The sequence below is a fragment of the Pogoniulus pusillus genome, chromosome 10 (assembly GCF_015220805.1).
Source record: "Pogoniulus pusillus isolate bPogPus1 chromosome 10, bPogPus1.pri, whole genome shotgun sequence".
NCBI lineage: Eukaryota > Metazoa > Chordata > Aves > Piciformes > Lybiidae > Pogoniulus > Pogoniulus pusillus.
Window position 1 is genome coordinate 2,860,336 of NC_087273.1, and position 22,083 is coordinate 2,882,418.

General features: G+C 48.5%; 1 protein-coding gene across 9 annotated transcripts in view; it reads left to right on the plus strand.

Annotated features, from left to right (window-relative positions):
* INPP4B (inositol polyphosphate-4-phosphatase type II B) overlaps positions 1 to 22,083 on the plus strand; it is a 311,591-nt gene that overhangs the window by 139,450 nt on the left and 150,058 nt on the right. For 8 of the 9 annotated variants that reach the window (XM_064149509.1, XM_064149507.1, XM_064149508.1 and 5 more), the window contains 2 exons: positions 2,348 to 2,466; positions 4,145 to 4,261. In XM_064149509.1, coding sequence (XP_064005579.1) covers positions 2,348 to 2,466; positions 4,145 to 4,261 — 236 coding nt within the window. Of the gene's footprint in view, positions 1 to 2,347; positions 2,467 to 4,144; positions 4,262 to 20,906; positions 21,113 to 22,083 lie in introns of those variants that run through there. The other variant, XM_064149510.1, reaches the window with a different exon arrangement.

Consider the following 22,083-nt stretch of genomic DNA (forward strand, 5'->3'; position numbering starts at 1 on the left):
AAGTTCCAAGGTCCATAATACACCATGGGACTGTGCACTTGCCAGGCTGTGAACAGGATATAACAAACTTCTAGTCCTTGGCACCAACTTGAAAGTAGTCTTTGTGTTTTGTGAAACATTTCAGTCGGGCTCTTTTCAAGGGAAGTGATGCACTGTGGCTCCATCTGTCAAATTCTGTGTCACACCAAATCTGCACTTATGTGCCTGTGACAATCTTATTGAATGCCCTCTCTGACTCGATGGCAGCCCAGTGTCACAGCTGAGACATAACTGTCATCAAAGTAAGTGTAGGCTTTATTTCACTTCTGCATGGGGATCTTCCAAGGAGTTCTGACAGTTCATGCTGATCCTCCCCACTGGAGAGATGCAGGTGAATTATCTTCATGTCAGCTCTACCCAGGGAAACTCAAGATCATGTTGCTGAGCTGCCTGTTTCCAGGTAGATGATCTAATGACTGGCTTGTCCTACTACCACAGAAATTCATTCTCTCCCATGCTCAGGTATCACCGAGGTGGTGATTGCTTAGTGCAATTCTTCTTCCTACTGTTAAAGGTTTATCAGCCAGATCAAAGCCTCTTGTGTTGGCTGCTGAAAGGATTGGTCACATCTAATTGATGTATTTGAGACATCCCACAAGTAAATCAAGCTGTCATGAATGGGAGGTTTCCCTCTGTTCATCATGCTCTGGTGCTTGGTACAAGAGTTCGTGCCAGAGTCACTGGAGGGGGTTTGATCTTGAAGTTTTTGGCTTTTTCAGTTTTTCCCTTCTACTACATCCCTGCCATCTTTGGAATTCCATTGGATTGTGAGCTGGCTGCATGGTGGCTGTGTCAATTTTGACTCCATCTGTCAGTGTTCCAGGTTCTGGTAGTTAAGATGAGCTCCCCTACTGTTCCTCTGAAATTGCGCTTTACTGTGCCTGTAGAATAAGACATTTAGGGACTGGGTAGTGGCAAAAGATCAGAGTTGCAGGGGAGAAATGTCTGTGTCTGGAAGTGTCAATGCTGGCAGAGGGGATATTTAACCTAGGGTTCTTTCCAGTGAGGGTGGTGAGACGTTGGAACAGGTTGCCCAGGGAGGTGTTCAGGACCAGGTTAGATGAAGCCTTGAGTGACCTGTTCTAGTGGGAGGTGTCCCTGCCTATGGCAGGAGGTTGGAACTGGCTGAGCTTTGAGGTCCCTTCCAACCTAAACCATTCTATGATTTCATAAAGCCAGAATACAAAAACGCCTTCACATTTTTATGCCAGCCACTGAAAAAAACAATGTCCTGGTTTGCTATCTACTTTAAGGTGTGTAGATTTTTCACTCCATGATTATTTCTACTAAAAAGCTTGCCATGGGGTGGCCTCTTCTCCCAGGCAAGCAGCAATAGAACAAGGGGACACAGTCTCCAGTTGTGCCAGGGGAGGTCTAGGCTGGATGTTAGGAGGAAGCTGTTGGCAGAGAGAGTGATTGGCATTGGAATGGGCTGCCCAGGGAGGTGGTGGAGTCACTGTCCCTTGAGGTCTTCAAGAAAAGACTGGTTGAGGCACTTGGTGCCATGGTCTAGCTGACTGGCTAGGGCTGGGTGCTAGGTTGGACTGGATGATCTTGGAGGTCTATTCCAACCTGGTTGATTCTATGATTCCTAGCCCTGCTTCTGGGAAGGTCACAAAAGCAGTCACTCTGAACACAGACTGCATAACCTATATAGGTTATATAGAGTTAGGCAGAGTATATAACCTATAACTATAGAATGATAGAATCAATCAGGTTAAGAAGAGACCTCCAAGCTCATCCAGACCAGCCTAGCACCCAGCCCTGCCCAATCGACTAGACTATGGCACTAAGTGCCTCATCCAGTCTCTTCTGGTTGTGTATATATAGGTTAGGTAGTCTGCCTAGCTATATATAACCTATATAACTATAATCACTGCTGGTGACTGGTTCAGCAGGCATTTAAAAGGGTCATGTCCGGTGGAAACTGGCAGAGGAGAGAGCTGCTAAGCGCAGCCTGCGTGGAACGGCCGCAGCGGCGCCGGGGGCTCACCTGCGGGCGCGGCGTGTGCCAGGCTGCCTGTGCGCACCCAGGGGCGGCCGCGGGAGCGGGCGAGCCTCTGGCAGGCAGCCTCGCAACAAGCTGCAAGGGTTCTTAGTGGAAACGAAATCTCAGCGCACTTCTGCAGCATGTGACTTCCTATTTCGGTGAGTTACTTCCAAGGGACTTCCTCTGTTCCACCAGCCTGTCTCTGGAGGTTAGCTCTGGAGCCGAGCGCAGCCTGCTTTGTCCTCGGCTCTGCCACTGCGTCCGCCCGGAGTGCTCCGCTCCGTCGGGATTTGACTTCTTGTTTTGTCCTCTCTCCAGCATGCAAGGACCTGGTGGCTGCTACCCGTGATCGCAAGCTGAGTACCTTCGTACAGGTCTCGGTGGTGCATCCAGCAGAGCACGTTTTGACGAGGTATTCAAGCACTGAAATCGTGGAGGTGAGAGGCTTTTCTTATTCAATTAACTCGTTGGTTAATGAATTGCTTGCGACTGCCGTCCTGAGTGAGTGAGAAACGCAACAAGTCGGCGTGCTGAGGTTTAGGTAAGGCAGGCGCGCTCTGGCAGCTAGCAAAGCATACCTAGGCGTGTTCTGTAGGTTTTGGCATTTCACCAGGATCAACAGCGAGAAAGTGAGCTTGGCTTTGCATGAAAGCTCTGTTGTGCCGAGGCAGGCAGAGAGAATGTTCCTGTTCTCCCGACGTAGGTCTAGAGTGGAGCAGGGAAGAGTTACTCTTGTGAAAGCACAAAAATTAAACTAAGAGTACAGCAAACTTGGGCAAGTATTTTTTCCACTGCAAAGCTGATGCTTCTGTGACTTGAAAAACATGAGGCACCTTCTGTAATTAGGGAAAAGAGTGTACGTAATGTCTGTGGCTTTACATGAAATAATTAGTAGCTTGCATCACACGTTACAGAAAGAGTTGTCTGGGGCCTCTCTGCTGCTCTTTCCTTCACCCTGTGAGCATCCATCTCAGAAACAGCAAATGCTCTTCGCAGGGAAAGCTACCTGTGAGCAGGCACTGCAGATGGAACTTGCTTCAGTTAGTGGAGAGGCTCACTAAGAACAGGGAAGTCTTATTGTAAACATTTGATTATGCCAGAGGCTTGTTGTGGCTGTTAAATACAGGGAGAGTATTTCAGGAGCCCTTTGTGTGATCAGTTCTAACCAGCTACCATGCAGACAGTTGTGCTTCCAGCCCTCAGCCATCCTGAAACTGTTTAATTCAGCTATCTTGGATCGGCTCAGAATGACATTCCACTTGGACTGCTGCATTTCCTAGATCTGAATGAATCTTTGAATGCGTTGGGTCAGGGTTCTCTGTTCCATAGTCGAGTTTTGGGGAGGGGCAGAGGTAGGGACATAGTGACTTACTTCAAGAGAAATCATGCAAAATCATGTATTTAATAGCAAATGTGAGGGCTCTGGCCTGCTAATCTTGGGAAATTAAGTGTAAATAACCAGTAAGAAATGCTAAACGAGGTTTTAGGTGATTCATTTAACTGCATACCTCAAGCCTATGAAATAGCTGCTTCTGTGTACAGCTTTTAGGTATAATCGTGTTAGCAAGCAGAGGAATCTTCCTCTTACTCCACTACAGCCTAAAGAGAGGTATTGCAATCTTCTCCCCACAAATCAACATCCTCAGTGTAATACAAAGGAGTCTCAAACTTCCCTGTAGGCCTTTTTGTTTCGTGACTTAAGAGCTCTCTTTTATGTGTGTGTGAAAGTTACATCTTTAGTTGATTTAAGTTGCTGTGGCATTGGAATGCTTTCAGAAATGGCCGTGGGAGGAGGAAAGGGACAGTTTATTACAGGTTGTAGTCCAGATACTGATAGCTGCTGGTTGAGCTGTTCAAAGGCCTGTTGCTAGGCTTTGTTTCAGAAGCACTTCATGTCTTTTCCAGTGGCAAAAACCTACCCAGGGTTTTGTGAGACTTTCTTGCCCATGTTTGAAAGTTTAGTTTTCTTGTTGATTGGACAATGCTGAGCTGCTCACATCTCTCTGCTGCAGAAAGCTGTTCTTTCTAAAGAGCCTACAGTGTCTCTACCTCCATAATGGCATCCTGCAGGGTGCACAGCTGTTACCCTACTGAATGTCTGCTCATGTTACACAGGGTACAAGAGATCCACTGTTTTTGACTGGTGTGACATTCCCACCGGAATACCCCATCTATGAAGAGACTAAAATAAAACTAACAGTCTACGATGTCAAGGATAAGTCTCAAGACACAGTAAGTGCTTTGCTTCATTTCTGGCATCAGTCTTAACCCAGGATGAAGTTTCTTGCTGTTGAGTTTTCTGACCCTCTTTAGCACGTTTGCAAATTGAGGCAGTAGGCTTCTGTAGAATTGGGTTTGCTCATCTCTTACACCTAAAATGTACTTCATGGTTGTTGTTGTTGTACTAGAGAATACAGAAAGCAAGCCATAAGCTATTGCTGTCTTTTAATTGGTTCCATGAATCAGCACAGGCACTTTTGGCAATCAAAAGATTACTCTTGTGTGCTTTTAAGTGACAGAGAACATATGGAGTAGGCTGAGATAACACCACTGTGAATACATTTTCAGAGGTATGTACCTAATGATATTTTTCCTAAAGGCCTGAACCAGAATGATGATAGAGACTGATGTTTGAGAGAGATAATGTGTTCTAATCTCTTACATGGTGATACCTGAACCAGAATGATGATAGAGACTGATGTTTGAGAGAGATAATGTGTTCTAATCTCTTACATGGTGATACCTGAACCAGAATGATGATAGAGACTGATGTTTGAGAGAGATAATGTGTTCTAATCTCTTACATGGTGATACTTGAACCAGAATGATGATAGAGACTGATGTTTGAGAGAGATAATGTGTTCTAATCTCTTACATGGTGATACCTGAACCAGAATGATGATAGAGACTGATGTTTGAGAGAGATAATGTGTTCTAATCTCTTACATGGTGATACCTGAACCAGAATGATGATAGAGACTGATGTTTGAGAGAGATAATGTGTTCTAATCTCTTACATGGTGATACCTCAACCAGGATGATGATAGAGACTGGTGTTTGAGAGAGAGAATGTATTCTAATCTCTTACATGGTGATACCTCAACCAGGATGATGATAGAGACTGACATTTGGGAGAGATAATGTATTTTAAACCCTTACATGGTGATGCCTGAACCATAATGATGATAGAGGCTGATATTTGAGAGAGATAATGTATTTTAAACCCTGACATGGTGATGCCTGAAATAGAATGATGATAGAGGCTGATGTCTGAGAGAGATAATGTATTTTAATCCCATACATGGTGATGTCTGCAGCTCTTCTGTGGCTGTTGTTACTAATTTGAAAGGTATTTTGTGTCATAGCTCAAGGTGAATCATTTTAGGTTCCAGAGTTGTATATTTTTTGGCCATGCTTTTAGCTTTTTTACACTGAGAAGCAGTTATTCACCTGAGATGATATCTGGAGGTCACTGGGACTACTTGAGTGATTTAGCTGCTAAATATAGACCTCGAGTACTGTTTTATGGGCTGCAGGTGATCTAAGACAGCCTGAGAGAGCTAAAAGATACCACAGGACCAGTGGGAGATGTCTTTTTCTTCTGTGGCAGCTGGAGTCCAGTAGATAGTTTTCTTTTGGGCATCAAAAATGGCCTTTGACACCTGTATGAAATTAAGTGAATTGCTCCTGACAGGTCTGTAGTTGTTCCTCAGTGTGATTAAAACCCAAGCAAGCTCATGTCATGACTGCATATGTGTTCATTATCCATAAGAAGGAAATTAAACACCTAACTTGCAGCTTGAGACTGTCTTTGAACTGCTTACATAACTAAAGGTATGTGCCTAGAGGACTAGATGGTGCCACATCCAGCTGGCAGCTGTCACTAGTGGTGTTCCCCAAGGATCAGTGCTGGGCCCAGTCCTGTTCAATATCTTTATTGATGATCTGGACGAGGGGATTGAGTCCAGCATCAGTAAGTTGGCAGATGACACCAAGCTAGGAGCAGGTGTGGAGCTGTTAGAGGGTAGGAGAGCCCTGCAGAGGGATCTGGTCAGGCTGGATGGGTGGGCAGAGGCCAAAGGGATGAGGTTGGACAAGGCCAAGTGCAGGGATCTGCACTTTGGCCACAACAACCCCAAGCAGCACTACAGGCTGGGGACAGAGTGGCTGAGAGCAGCCAGGCAGAGAGGGAGCTGGGGGTGCTGGTAGAGAGGAGCTGAAGATGAGGCAGCAGTGCCCAGGTGGGCAGCAGAGCCAATGGCATCCTGGGCTGGCTCAGGAGCAGTGTGGGCAGCAGGACAAGGGAGGTTCTTCTGTCCCTGTGCTCAGTACTGGTCAGGCCACACCTTGAGTGCTGTGTCCAGTGCTGGGCTCTTCAGTTTAAGAGAGATGCTGAGGGGCTGGAAAGTGTCCAGAGAAGGGCAGCAAGGCTGGGGAGGGGCCTGGAGCAGAGCCCTGTGAGGAGAGGCTGAGGGAGCTGGGGGTGTGCAGCCTGCAGCAGAGGAGGCTCAGGGCAGAGCTCATTGCTGTCTGCAGCTGCCTGCAGGGAGGCTGTAGCCAGGTGGGGTTGGGCTCTGCTGCCAGGCAAGCAGCAACAGAAGAAGGGGACAGAGTCTGAAGCTGTGGCAGGGCAGGTCTAGGCTGGATGTTAGGAGGAAGTTGTTGTCAGAGAGAGTGATTGGCATTGGAATGGGCTGCCCAGGGAGGTGGTGGAGTGGCTGTGCCTGGAGGTGTTGAAGCAAAGCCTGGCTGGGGCACTTAGTGCCATGGTCTGGTTGCTTGGCTAGGGCTTGGTGCTAGGTTGGACTGGAGGAGCTTGGAGATGCCTTCTGTCCTGGTTGATTCTGTGATTCTGTGACTGGCAGGGATTTTTTCCAGGTAGAAAATAGTTGGTATATTTGCATTAATGTAGGATATTTGTGAGCTAATGAGTTGGATCAGGCTTCTCTCTCTGCTCCTCAGATGGAATAGGTGGAATGTTTTGGACATAAAACTTCTTCCAGTCTCTAGACTACAGTGATGTTTTTTTTTTGAAGGCTGTCCAGGGAGGCATGTGCACTCATTTTCAAGATGCCTGAGTTCTAGTTTTTGGCGATGCTTTAGGCCACAGGGGCTTCAGGTAGGATCTGCTGTTTACTCAATAGAGTTGTCACCCGTGGACACAGACAGGAGCTGAGTGAGAGAAGCCTGACTTTGTTCTTTCATTTTCAGTTTCTGTAGTGACTGGCAGGTGATGGATAAATAATATCCTATCTGTAACTGAAAAAATGTGAACTTGATTCCTTGTACTGCTTCTCTTCTAGTTGCAAACCTCTATCCTGCCTCTTATATAGGACAAGATCTAGCCTGGAGAATGAATATAAATTGAGAAGTTAGTGCAGACTTTTAAGAACTTTTAATAACTGTTCCCTACAATTGTAGTACAGGACTGGAGTCCCTCCAAGAGAATCCCATTAATGAGGTTCATAAGTCACAAGAGAGAACACCTTCCTCCTTTGTCACAGCTCCTGTGTAAAACATTCTACATCTATGGCTTTCAGTACCTTTCTGTAGGGGAAATGTTAATCCCTTTCCTGGCTGCATATATTGAGCTTTTCTGAATATTCAGGCATTTAATAAACTAGAGCTGGGTAAGAGATTTCCCGTTGGAATGGGCTGCCCAGGAAGGTGGTGGAGTTGCTGTCCCTGGAGGTATTCAAGAGGAGACTGGATGAAGCACTTAGTGCCATGGTCTGGTTGATTGGTTAGAGCTGGTGATAGATTGGGCTGGATGAGCTTGGAGGTCTCTTCCAACCTGCTTGATTCTGAGGTCTCTTCCAACCTGGTTGATTCTATGAATGAAGGTAGAGTGCAGCATGTGTGAGGAGCCCTGGGCCACCTAGGTCCTGGCTTCATTTTTGGCAATATTTGGACTTCTGATTACATTCTAGAATATGAGCAGGGGTAACACTGGTGCCTTCACTTTCTGCCCTGTAATTGGAAGCAGAAGTTTTTCTTTTAAGTCAATAAGTGGTTTGAGTCTGGAGGTGTACATAGATGTAGAATGTCAGGTTTAAAGGAGCTTCTTCTCTGGAGACTTTCAAGGTTCATCTGTATGAGTTACCTGCATGGCACCATAGTCCTTCTCTGGCAGGGGAGTTGAACACTATGATCTCCAGAGGTCCCCTCCAACCCCTAGCATCCTGTAGCTTGGCACTATTGCCAGCATAGCTGCAGCATCTCAGACATCAATACTTGCTACAGGACCCAAGTAGTGAGAAGTATCCTTTTTGTGAGCCTCTTCCAGTGCTTGTGGTGTCACAGTTTGTCCAGGCTGCTCTGAAGTTGGCTTTCCTTCTCCTTGGAAATTTCTGCTGCAGCTTATGACCACAACAGTTGGCCTCACCATTCCTTCAGACAGGGAAACCACCTGAGGGTGGAGGACAGTGCAGGGCTGTTAGGTGTGCTCTGTTGCTTTAGGCCACCAGCACATGGGATTGAGTATTTATCATAGAATCAAGCAGGTTGGAAGAGACCTCCAAGCTCAGCCAGTCCAACCTAGCACCCAGCCCTGGCCAATCAACCAGACCATGGTACTAAGTGACTCATCCAAACCAAACTTTGCTTCAACCCCCTCCAGGGACGGTGACTCCACCACCTCCCTGGGCAGCCCATTCCAATGCCAATCACTCTCTCTGACAACAACTTCCTCCTAACAGCCAGCCTAGACCTCCCCTGACACAACTTCAGACTCTGTCCCCTTCTTCTGTTGCTTCTTGTCTGCCAGAAGAGCCCAACCCCACCTGGCTACAGCCTCCCTTCAGGTAGCTGCAGACAGCAATGAGCTCTGCCCTGAGCCTTCTCTTCTGCAGGCTGCACACCCCCAGCTCCCTCATCCTCTCCTCACAGGGCTGCGCTCCAGGCCCCTCACCAGCTTTGTTGTCCTTCTCTGGACACCTTCCAGTACCTCAACCTCACTCCTGAACTGAGGAGCCCAGAATCATCCTTGGATCTGACTGAAGGGTTTTGTACAGAAATGGGGCAGAACGTTAGTCATGAGAATTGCCACCACATCAGGGCTACACTCAAACTTATTACTTCAGCTAACCAGTACCTGGTCAGTCCCTCATCACAAATCTGGTGCTAATTTCTCTTGTTCTTCAAACTAAAATAAGGAACTTGGTTCTGTGCATTAATTAAACTAAGCAGGGTTTTACTGGCAGGAGTAGAAAACTGCAGAGAAGGCAAGAAAAGGGTGCTGGGAGCACCACAGGGTAAAGCATTTGCTTGCTTTTTTGCCTAAACCTGCCCCCATCTATATAAAAGAATTAGGTCTCAATTTCAAACCCACTGCATTGTTACTGTACAACAAAAATAACTAAATCCCACTCAGTTTGTGCACACCAGGTTGTAGTGCTGAAGTGAAAGGTGATGCTTCCCCTCTGAGAGACAACCACAAGTTTTTTGGCACTGCTGACACGTTCTTAAACCCCAAGATGTAAAACTACCCATGGCAATGCTTGCATTGCCATGCCAGAAAGCAGAGAGCTAACTTGCCTCTTGCCTGTCAGTTAGCTGACATGATACAAGTAGTGCAGTTTAATTGCATTAAAGTACTGTGCAGCTGGAATCACATTCACTGCTCTTCACACACTGAATGTTCTAACTGCACACTTCACTTTTTGTGTGTCTCTGTCTGATATTGGACATAATTATCTCTTGGCTGTGTCAGGCTTTCTGTAATTGAGGCTTTTTACTATAATGAAACACCAATTTTTGTGCTTATTTGGAGGAGATTTTTTTTCTTTGTTTTGGCTACTCTTCCTAAGTTAGAGTGATTGGTTTACTGCAAGTTTTCATGTCAACAGAAACTTTTAATAATGACAGTGCCATTCCTGCTTTACTTCGATAGAGTTAGAACGGAGAAGTTAATAGAGTGTTTACAAAGTATGATGTAAGTACAGGGGGTGAATCTGTGCCTGCAAAGCAGTGGGGAATGCCACCTTCTGCAAGTGCACACTGACATGGAATCATAGAATCAGTCAGGTTGGAAGAGACCTCCAAGCTCCTCCAGTCCAACCTAGCACCCAGCCCTAGCCAGTCAACCAGACCATGGCACTAAGTGCCCCAGCCAGGCTTGGCTTCAACACCTCCAGGGATGGTGACTCCACCACCTCCCTGGGCAGCCCATTCCAGTGCCAATCACTCTCTCTGACAACAACTTCCTCCTAACATCCAGCCTAGACCTCCCCTGACACAACTTCAGACTCTGTCTCTTTCTTCTGTTGCTGCTTGCCTGGCAGAAGAGCCCAACCCCACCTGGCTGCAGCCTCCCTTCAGGTAGTTGTAGACAGCAAAAAGATCACTCTGCAATGAGTACTTCATATATACATATTTATAGACTCATAGAATCAACTAGGTTGGAAGAGACCTCCAAGATTACCCAGTCCAACCTATAATATATAGATAGCCTTCACTGCTCCATCCCTCACAAGCCCAGCACAGACTGCATGAGACTATTCAAATAAGTGTGGGGTGGTTCTTGCACTCCTTCTAAAGACCACCACATTTGGGGTTCAAGGGTGTGTGCCTAGTGCAGAAGGCTGGGATGCTCAGAGGGCTGCAGCAGCTCTGCTGTGAGGACAGGCTACAGGAGTTGGGGCTCTGCAGCCTGGAGAAGAGAAGGGTTTGAGAAGACCTTATAAAAGCCTTCCAGTATCTAAAGGGGACCTAGAGGAAGGCTGGGGAGGGACTATTGACAAGGTCTTGTCATGACCAGCTGGGGAGTAATGGGTTTAAACTGGCAGAGGGGAGATTGAAACTGGATGTCAGGAAAGGGTTCTTTGCAGTGAGGGTGGTGAGACACTGGCACAGGTTGCCCAGGGAGGTTGTGGAGCACAGAAGCACAGAATATGATCAAAGATCACATTGGGTGATTCTGTGCTCCACAACCTCCCTGGAGGTGTTCAAGGCCAGGTTGGATGAGGCCTTGAGCAGCCTGTTTTAGTGGGAGGTGTCCCTGCCTATGGCAGGGGGTTGAAACTGGCTGAGCTTTGAGGTCCCTTCCAACCTAAACCATTCTTTGATTCCATTCTCTGTTTCCCTCTGAAATAGGCATGCTGTAGTGAACAGCAATGCTCTTCTTCAGTGTGGAGCCACCTGGCTATGGAAATGTGGCTTCAGGTTGAAGAACATGCTTCTGCCTTTTCTAAGGGTTGCTCTGAAGCAGCTGTGCAGGAGGGCTGGCTGATGCTCCTGACAGGCTGGGTATTGCAGTCCTCACAGGCACTCCAGGCCCTGCAAGTTGGAGGAGTTTCCTTGGACTAAGTGCATTAACAAGGCAGTGTTGGAATGGCTCAAAGGATAAGATTTGTCTGTCCTCACTGGTGATTTCCCTTTTTTTTGTCAGGTAGATGATCAGATAGCCCCATCACATCAGCACTAGTTTTAGAGCATACAGAAGGGGAGTTGACATCCCAGAAAGTAGTGATATATTTGCCTTCAGCTGTAGCTACTTAAAATGAGCATAGGCACAACAGTTCACTGGTTTACTTGTAACTGATGAGCAGCTCACAAATTAGAGGTGATTTCTGCAGGTGAAAAGATGTAGAAGACTTCAGATGATGTTTATTTCCAGTATAGAAAGCTCCAGTTTTGCCTACAAGCCTCATTTCTGGGACTTCATTTACCTGGAAAATAATCCCCCAAATAGATTCTTCTCTTGCTGATGTGGAAGCACTTCTAACTTTAAGTGGATATATTGAACTCCTTGAAAAATCACTGCTGTGAACTACTTCTGTTTAATTTTTCATGGTTTGTGTGCTTTTGTCAAATAAGCCTTTAGAAGACTCTTTTATTACAAGCAAGGAAAAATATGTTTATGTCTCCTCCTTCAGCTGCAGCCAAAACTGTGCATAAATACAAATTAATTCACTGTGGAAAATGCATTAAATGTTGAAGGAAAAGAAGTGTTTATTCTGGAGCTTCTGCCTCTTAGTCTTCACTAAGGAAAGTCTTTCTTGTTTCTCAAAGCCCAGCTCAGTACTAATGGAAATATTTTAGTGACTTCCTGAAGCTTATTTTTATTTTGTATCTATTATCTCAGGTTTTTAGCTTCTTGAAAAATCAGCCAGATCAGTTCTTATATTCTCACCCATCTTGCTTCAGAGAAAGGCACTTCCAAACACGGATGTTAAATGGACATTACAGTGTACTTAAAAACCAGTCCAGTGGCAAAGCTGTTTCTGTATAATGCTTTCATATATTGAGATGCATTAAGGATTGAAAGGATGAAAATAAATGTATATGGAGCAGTGGGAAGTCTGCTTTTGCTGTTGTATTGTGAGAGCAGGCACTGAAAACCACTTTGGAAACAGATTTCTTCTTTTTTCCTTTAAAGTTTTGAGGTGCAAATGCTGGGAAATTGAAAAGAGAAAAAATTCAATCTATTGGAACAGATTTTTCCCTTTCTACCATGTGCCTCATGAAATTAAGTGCAGGGTTCTGCACTTTGGCCACAACAACCCCAAGCAGCGCTACAGGCTGGGGACAGAGTGGCTGAGAGCAGCCAGGCAGAGAGGGAGCTGGAGGTGCTGGTAGAGAGGAGCTGAAGATGAGGCAGCAGTGCCCAGGTGGGCAGCAGAGCCAATGGCATCCTGGGCTGGCTCAGGAGCAGTGTGGGCAGCAGGAAAAAGGGAGGTTCTTCTGCCCTTGTGCTCAGCACTGCTCAGGCCACCCCTTGAGTGCTGTGTCCAGTTCTGGGCTCCTCCATTGCAGAGAGATGTTGAGGTGCTGGAAGGTGTCCACAGGAGGGCGCCAAAGCTGGCGAGGGGCCTGGAGTAGAGCCCTGTGAGGAGAGGCTGAGGGAGCTGGGGGTGTGCAGCCTGCAGCAGAGGAGGCTCAGGGCAGAGCTCATTGCTGTCTGCAGCTACCTGAAGGGAGGCTGTAGCCAGGTGGGGTTGGGCTCTGCTGCCAGGCAAGCAGCAACAGAAGGAGGGGACATGGTCTCAAGTTGTTGCAGGAGAGGTCTATGCTGGCTGTTAGGAGGAAGTTGTTGTCAGAGAGAGTGATTGGCATTGGAATGGGCTGCCCAGGGAGGTGTTGAAGCCAAGCCTGGCTGGGGCACTTAGTGCCATGGTCTGGTTGATTGGCCAGGGCTGGGTGTTAGGTTGGATTGGCTGAGCTCATGGGTCTCTTCCAACCTGGTTGTGATTCTGTGATACTTCTAATGTTATTCTCAGTGGTTACCAGAGTTTGGGACATACAAATATGCAAGGACAGCACAGAATCAACCTGTTTGATTCTATGATTGGCTAGGGCTGGGTGCTAGGTTGGACTGGATGATCTTAGAGGTCTCTTCCAACCTGGTCGATGCTATGGCTCCTTACAGTTATGGGTTCTGTATGCACCATTCCTTGTTTGCATTTGAGATCTGGCACTTAAAAAGTACAGGTGAAGAAGGAATTGTATTTCAGTCTCAAGTAGGAATCATAGGCATTGGGCATAACTGGAGACTGTATCTTCTCAAGCAAGTTTCTGTTGGTGTAAACCAGTTAAATGTTTTGTATTATGCTGTATTTTGAATATTTGATGAATAAACATGAAAGGCTTGTGTAATCTCTTAGGGATTGCAGTGCCATTAGAGATGCATGTATCATTGAATTTTACAGTAATCAAAGCTCTTTATGTGATCATTATGCAGTGTGTTACAGAAACAAATTCCCGTGTGGCTGAAATTCTCCACGCTCGGCTTTCTTCACACCAGAAAGCAGGAGTTTGGTTTGATCTCTTCTTTGTTTTGTGCTGCTCACCATGGATTGCATGATCATAAAAGGGGTGGAAAAAAAAATCTGCTTTTAAATGCACAGTGCTTGCAAAAGCTGTTTGCATCTCCTGCAGTGGTGGCTGGAGAGCCAGGAGAGCAAAACCAAAATACAGTCTGTAGTGTGGCCAGAAATCAATGTGAAATTGGCTGCCCTCAAAATCTGGCTGGCAAACATGTGAGGACATTATGGACATCAACAACAGAGCTCAACATTTCAGTGCACAAAGCAGTTGTTGGATTGTGTATCAGCTGCTTGGTAATCATAGAATCAGGCTTGGAAGGGACCACAAAGATTGTCTAGTTCACAGGATTGCAGGATACTAGGGGTTGGAAGGGACCCAAGGAGATCATCGAGTCCAGCCCCCCTGCCAGAGCAGGACAATGCTATCTAACACAGATCACAGAGCAACACATCCAGACAGGTCTTGAAAGTCTCCAGAGGAGGAGACTCCACACCTCCTGCCATGGGCAGGGACACCTCACACTAGATGGGGTGTTTAGAGCCTCATCCAGCCTGGCCTTAAACAGCTCCAGGGATGAGGCTTCCACTACCTCCCTGGGCAACCCATTCCAGGCTCTCACCACCCTCATGGTCAAGAATTTCTTAACATCCAGTCTGAATCTACCCATTTCTAGCTTTGTTCTATTCCTCCCGGTCCTGTCACTACCTAACAGCCTAAAAAGTCCCTCCCCAGCTTTATTGTAGCCCCCTTGAGATAACAAAAGGTCACAATAAGGTTACCTTGGAGCCTTCACCTCTCCAAACTGAACATCCCCAACTCTTTCAGTCTGTCCTCACATCAGAGCTGCTGCAGCCTCTGAGCATCCTCCTGGCCCTGCTCTGGACACTCTCCAGCATCTCCACATCCCTCTTGTCATAGGGGATCCAGAGCTGGATGCAGTACTCCAGGTGGGGTCTCAGCAGAACAGAGGAGAGGGGGAGAATCACCTCCCTGGCCCTGCTGGCCACACATCTGCTGCAGCCCAGGCTCTGCTTGGCTTTCTGGGCTGCAAGTGCACACTGATGCAGTAAGTGGAGTTTAAACAATGCCCTTTAATATTGTAATGTTACAGCACTTTGTGGTGAGAGAGAATTCTGTTCACTGCCTTCCCTCACCTTGGATTTATTGCTGGTTGATGAGATGATGGATTGCTGTCAAGGAGTTACTGGCCTAGTGACATCAGTTATGATTGTATTTTGCCTCTTGTGTGTTGTTTTTTTCCCCCAGTATTTTGCCTTTTGTGTGTGTGTTGAGTTTTTTTCCTCTAGTATTTTGGAGTGTTAGGAGTTTGTTTTTCTTTTTTCCTCTGGAGTTCTTTTCATCACGCTCCTGGTATTTTTAAAGCAAGTAAAGTGGAAGTTTTTTGTAACACCATGCAGCTGTTGATGTTATTCCTGCAATCTTATTATGCCCAGGTGGGCAGCAGAGCCAATGGCATCCTGGCCTGGATCAGCAAGAATGTGGGCAGCAGGACAAGGGAGGTTCTTCTGTCCCTGTGCTCAGCACTGCTCAGGCCACCCCTTGAGTGCTGTGTCCAGTTCTGGGCCATTCAATTCAAGAGAGATGTTGAGGTACTGCAAGGTGTCCAGAAAAGGTCAGCAAGGCTGGAGAGGGGCCTGGAGCAGAGCCCTGTGAGGAGAGGCTGAGGGAGCTGGGGGTGTGCAGCCTGCAGCAGAGGAGGCTCAGGGCAGAGCTCATTGCTGTCTACAGCTGCCTGAAGGGAGGCTGTAGCCAGGTGGGGTTGGGCTCTTCTGCCAGGCAAGCAGCAGCAGCAGAAGGGGACAGAGTCTGAAGTTGTGTCAGGGGAGGTCTAGGCTGGATGTTAGGAGGAAGTTGTTGTCAGAGAGAGTGATTGGCATTGGAATGGGCTGCCCAGGGAGGTGGTGGAGTTGCTGTCCCTGAAGTGTTCCAGAAAAGCCTGGCTGAGGCACTTAGTGCCATTGTCTGGTTGATTGTCTAGGGCTGGGTGCTCGGTTGGACTGGATGATGTTTGAGGTCTCTTCCAACCTGCTTGATTCTATGAGTCTCTGATGCTGTGATACACAGATGCAGTCTCAATAATGTACACTGATAAAAGCAGCAAGTCACAATTGTCCAAAACACTTAAATAATTTCTTATGTATTTTCTCTCCATTTCAGGGTAGGGAACACAGTAGCATCTACCAGTTTTGACTGTAAAACTTCCACCTGAGCTATTTTCAAGTGAAGTCCAGAGGACTCTCACTGGAGAGATGTTGCATTTTGCTTACAAACAGGCTCATGTGGTCACACACACCAAGGAGCTACGTTTCCACCTCTGCTGGCATATCTGTTCTCATGAGATAAGGCACTTTTTTCAGAGGGTGTGTATATTACATTAACCTGACTTAACATCTACAAGCATCTGGTGGAAGCTGAAGTCTTGGTCCTTTGTCTCTCACAGATGGCTGTCTGCATTGCTCAGGGTCTTGATTCCGTGGTGAGACTATGGGCATTTGTTGGTAGGCAATACAAAGAAAACCACTGCATCTCTGTGGAGTAGAAAGCAGAGTGGAGTCTGCTACCTTATGCCTCCTGGATCTACTAACACAAAATTAGGCAGGCTTATGTCTTCATTGCTTGCATCAAAATGTGAGAGTGGGCCCAGAGGCAGCATTGGATTGCAGCTTCTCAGTTTTATGTTCCTTACTTTACCCTTTATAACTGTTACTGGGAGTGTTGGAAGTGGTCAGAAGTGCTAAACTTGTGGTTATCTGTGTTGGAAAATACAGATTAACAGATTTTAGAGGTTGCAGCAGCATCTGCACCAAGAGTAGTTAGTTGCATGGACCTGTCTTGTCTCAAGATGCAGACGCCTAAGTTTGGGTGGGGGGAAACCATTTCTCTATTGAGCTTCCTTCAGACAGGACTGTGTGCTTCCTGGCAGAAAATGTGTGTTGTGTGGGACAAATGTGATTTATTTCCTGTAGAAGGCAGCAGTCAGTATGTCTTTGAGAGGCTTGGAAGGCTTGGGTTCTGACACACAGCTGCCTTAGTGAAATGGAGCATGGAAGTCCTTGATTTGTTATAGCTATAGATTCTCACTGCCTCTGTTCCTGGGGAATAACTTGGCAGCTTTTCAGAAGAAGTAATTGCAAGGCTCTCGCTCAAGAAATTATCTCTGGATGTGGAAGCTCTGGACAGTTACTGCCCAATTATTGCTAGCCTGTTCTGAAATAACATCACCCCTGTGACAAGCAAGTTTCTGAATAATTAACTGTGCCCAAATGGCTTTCAGGCTTGGCTGTGGCAGAAGAAAGACTACCCTCGCAGTGCAAATGAAAGTGAGGATACATACACCCTGCTCCACTGAGAGCCTTCCTGAAAGACTTTGCCTGTACAGTAGTGTGTGAGACTTGTGTCCAGAGTTTCACTGCCCTTTAAGGCAACCTTGGCCTTATCAGTTAGCAATTCCCTCCTGGTGGATGCATCTGTCTTGGTTTACAGTTCATAGAATAGAGTTCTAGAATCAAGCAGGTTGGAAGAGACCTCCAAGATCATTCAGTCCAACCATCACCCAGCCCCATCCAGTCAACTAGACCATGTGCACTAAGTGCCCCATCCAGGCTTCTCATAGAATCAGGCAGGTTGGAAGAGACCTCCCAGCACATCCAGTCCAACCTAGCATCCAGTCGAACTGAGCACACAGTCTCAGCCAATCAACCAGACCTGGCAAGGTCTGGAAGTTCTCTGGCAAGAACTTCCTCCTAACATCCAGCCTAGACCTCCCCCAGCACAGCTTGAGACTGTGTCCCCTTCTGCTGTTGCTGCTTGCCTGGCAGAAGAGACCAACCCCACCTGGCTACAGCCTCCCTTCAGGGAGTTGTAGACAGCAATGAGGTCTGCCCTGAGCCTCCTCTTCTGCAGGCCAGGATATTAGGAGGAAGTTGTTGGCAGAGAGAGTGATTGGCACTGGAATGGGCTGCCCAGGGAGGTGGTGGAGTCACTGTCGCTGGAGGTGTTGAAGCCAAGCCTGGCTGGGGCACTTAGTGCCATGGTCTGGTTGATTGACTAGGATTGGGTGCTAGGTTGGACTGGCTGAGCTTGGAGGTCTCTTCCAACCTGCTTGATTCTGTGATTCATTTGCAAGAGAGGCTTAAATACTGAAAGGTGCTTGAAGCTTCCTGAATTTGCATTTAGAAGGAGGCTTTAGTTGTTGATTTTCAGGTCACTGAGATCACGTGGAAGAGGTTTACTTTACGTGATGGTTGAAAAGTCTGGAGCTTGTGTCCCGTGGTCTAAAGCAGAGATATGTGCTGTTAAGGGCTTTTCTTTTCTAGGTGGTGTTTGCATTGTCAACAGTAACAAAATCTGAAGGCAAACCAAAGCAGTCTGTACTGAAATTCTGAGTGTCTGGAGCAAAGGCCTTAGTGCTTTTCCCTTCATGCTTGATTTGTTCAGACAACTTCAGAGCTAGGACAAGCCTGTCTGAAGTGAGCAAAACAGGCGAGTCTGGTAGGCTTTCTGTCAAAGAACCAGCCCATCTGTACACCTAGCAATAAATTAGAGTTCTATGCAGTGCTTGTTGGCTTTAGGAGAACTTCCAGAGGTGTATTAAAGACTGAGTCACTGTCTTTGGTGTGCTGTCAGACCTGCAGCAGAAGGTGCATCAGCATGGCAGTATTGCCCTAGGGAAACAGGCTCTCTTGTCATTTGCCACTGTAGTTACTGTACGGGAGGAGAGAGGTACACTTAAGTGAAATGAACTCGTCTCTGGAGATCAGTGTTGGGCTAGGATGGCAACACTGCACACTGCTTAAGAGCTGCAGTCATTCCTTACTGAGGGCTGGAGAGCAGCCCTGAGGAGAGGGACTTGGGGGTGCTGCTGGAGGAGAAGCTCAACAGGAGCCAGCAGTGTGCACTTGCAGCCCAGAAAGCCAAGCAGAGCCTGGGCTGCAGCAGCAGAAGTGTGGCCAGCAGGGACAGGGAGGTGATTCTCCCCCTCTGCTCTGCTCAGACCCCACCTGGAGTACTGTATCCAGCTCTGGAGCCCCTATTACAAGAGGGATGTGGAGATGCCGGAGTGTGTCCAGAGCAGGGCCAGGAGGATGCTCAGAGGGCTGCAGCAGCTCTGCTGTGAGCACAGACTGAAAGAGTTGGGGCTGTGCAGGCTGGAGAAGAGGAAGCTCCCAGGTGACCTTCTTGTGGCCTTCCAGCATCTGAAGGGGGCATCCAAAAAAACTGGGAGGGACTTTTGAGGCTGTCAGGAAGTGCCAGGAGTGGGGGGAATGGAGCAAAGCTGGAGGTGAAGAGATTGAGCCTGGAGGAGGAAGTTGTTGAGCATGAGAGTGGTGAGAGGCTGGAATGGGTTGCCCAGGGAGGTGGTTGAGGCCCCATGGCTGGAGGTGTTTAAGGCCAGGCTGGATGAGGCTGTGTGCAGCCTGCTCTAGGGTAGAGTGGCCCTGGCCATGGCAGGGGGCTTGGAACTGGCTGATTCTTGTGGTCCCTTCCAACCCTGACTGAATCTGTTATTCTAAGGCTCTGGGTGTTTTTTGACAGGTATCTGGGAACCAAACATGTAGCTGGAATGCAGGGAATTGGACTTCTGATTCAGGAGTAAATCCTCCCAACGAGCAAGGATGTATTGAAGTAAAATGCTTCCAGAGTGAGCAGTAGCATTCTCCTGAACCCATCACTCCAGGGAGTCTGAAAGATAATATTAATTGCAGTAGCTTTTATGATGGAAAATTACATTTGCAGTGCATTAGTACAAGCTGCATTTCCCCTTCAGAGCTCTCAGTATTTTTGCAGGGTTTGTATTCAGCTCTGGATGTAATGCAACCCTGAAATTTTCTTGGTAATGAAAATAAAGCAGGAAATACTGCAAAAGCATCAGAAAAAATTACCATATTTGGCTTCAGAAATAGTATTTGAGTGCAGTGTTTTCAGAAAGAACAGCACTCTGTCCTTCTTTGGGACTGAAAGGCAGCAGGGAGAAAGCCAAGAGAAGAACAGGAAGGATGGGTGCCTCGCCGATCCTCATGGCAATTGTTGCATTCCCTGTGCACTGCAGATATGCTCATGTTGCTTGCTGTTGGTGTGCCTGTCTGTCAGCTCTAGAAGCCTGGAGTTGGGTCAAAAGCAAATCACACCCAATTTGCCATGGCCTCCTCAGCACCTTCTGGTGGTGCAGGGGCACTCTTTGACTGATGCAGCTTGCACTGGGGCAACCAGCCTGGTAGAAAACTGGTGGTGCAGAAACAGCAGCTCTGTGGACTTGACAGGGGAGCTCAAAACTTCACAGGAGGATTTTAGTCAGCTTTGCTTGGTCTGCTGGCAAGTGTCTAGATTTCTGAGGAGAGCTCTAAAAATACCAGCTGCTTTTCAGTGGCTTTGTAGTCTGTGACAGCCTGTTTCATGGTCCTACCCTGTTGGGTTGTCTTTGGAAGCACAGGATGTGTTAGCCTTGAACAAGAGGGAACTTTTTGGCATGAATTTCATTGACTGGGGATTTTGTTGTTGTTTAGTTGGCAGCTGCAAAGAACAAGTGTTGATTCTTCTGTAATTCACTGTTAGACTTCTGTGATTTGTGACAGGCTTTCATTCATCATAGGATCAACATAGAATCAGCCAGGCTGGAAGAGACCTCTAAGCTCATCCAGTCCAACCTAGCACCCAGCCCTGGCCAATCAACCAGACCATGGCACTAAGTGCCCCAGCCAGGCTTGGCTTCAACACCTCCAGGAGCGGTGACTGAGCTGAGATTGTTTAGCCTGCAGCAGAGGCGGCTCCGGGCAGAGCTCATTGCTGTCTACAACTGCCTGAAGGGAGGCTGTAGCCAGGTGGGGCTGGGCTCTGCTGCCGGGCAAGCAGCAACAGAAGAAGGGGCACAGGCTCAGGCTGGGGCAGAGAGTGACTGGCACTGGGAGGCGCTGCCCGGGGAGGGGGTGGAGTCGCCGCGCGCGAGGCTGCCCCGCGCAGCTGCCCGCGGGGGGGGGGGGGGGGGGGGGCAGCAAAGGCCCTTCCGGCACGAGGCGTGTCCCGTGCGGTGCCCGCGGGCAGCAGGGAGACCTTTCGGCACGAGGTGAGCCTCGTGCAGCAAAGGAACCTTCCAGCACCAGGGGTGCTCGTGCGGTGCCCGCGGGCAGCAAAGGAACCTTCCAGCACCAGGCGAGCCCCGTGCGGTGCCCGCGGGCAGCAAAGGAACCTTCCAGCACCAGGCGAGCCCCGTGCGGTGCCCGCGGGCAGCAAAGGAACCTTCCAGCACCAGGCGAGCCCCGTGCGGTGCCCGCGGGCAGCAGGGAGACCTTTCGGCGCGAGGTGAGCCTCGTGCAGCCAAGGAACCTTCCAGCACCAGGGGTGCTCGTGCGGTGCCCGCGGGGCAGTTGGGCTGGGGACCCTTTGCGGGGACTGGCTGCGGGACTGTTTGCGGGGACTGGCTGCGGGGGCTGTTTATGGGGACTGTGGAGACTGTTTGCGGGGACTGGCTGCGAGGGCTGTTTATGGGGACTGTGGAGACTGTTTGCGGGGACTGGCTGCGGGGGCTGTTTATGGGGACTGTGGAGACTGTTTGCGGGGACTGGCTGCGAGGGCTGTTTATGGGGACTGTGGAGACTGTTTGCGGGGACTGGCTGCGGGGGCTGTTTATGGGGACTGTGGAGACTGTTTGCGGGGACTGGCTGCGAGGGCTGTTTATGGGGACTGTGGAGACTGTTTGCGGGGACTGGCTGCGGGGGCTGTTTATGGGGACTGTGGAGACTGTTTGCGGGGACTGGCTGCGAGGGCTGTTTAATGGGGACTGTGGAGACTGTTTGCGGGGACTGGCTGCGGGGGCTGTGGAGACTTTGTGGGGACTGCAGGGACCGTTTGTGGGGTCTGGCTACGGGGACGGGCTGTGGTGGCTGCAGGGTCTGGCTGCGGGGACTGTGGGGACTGACGGTGGAGATGGGCTGTGGTGGCTGCAGGGTCTGGCTGTGGTGAGTGTTTGTGGGGGCTGGCTGCGGTGGCTGTGGTGAGTGTTTGTGGGGGCTGGCTGCGGTGGCTGTGGTGAGTGTTTGTGGGGGCTGGCTGCGGTGGCTGTGGTGAGTGTTTGTGGGGACTGGCTGCGGTGGCTGTGGTGAGTGTTTGTGGGGACTGGCTGCGGTGGCTGTGGTGAGTGTTTGTGGGGGCTGGCTGCGGTGGCTGTGGTGAGTGTTTGTGGGGGCTGGCTGCGGTGGCTGTGGTGAGTGTTTGTGGGGGCTGGCTGCGGTGGCTGTGGTGAGTGTTTGTGGGGGCTGGCTGCGGTGACTGTG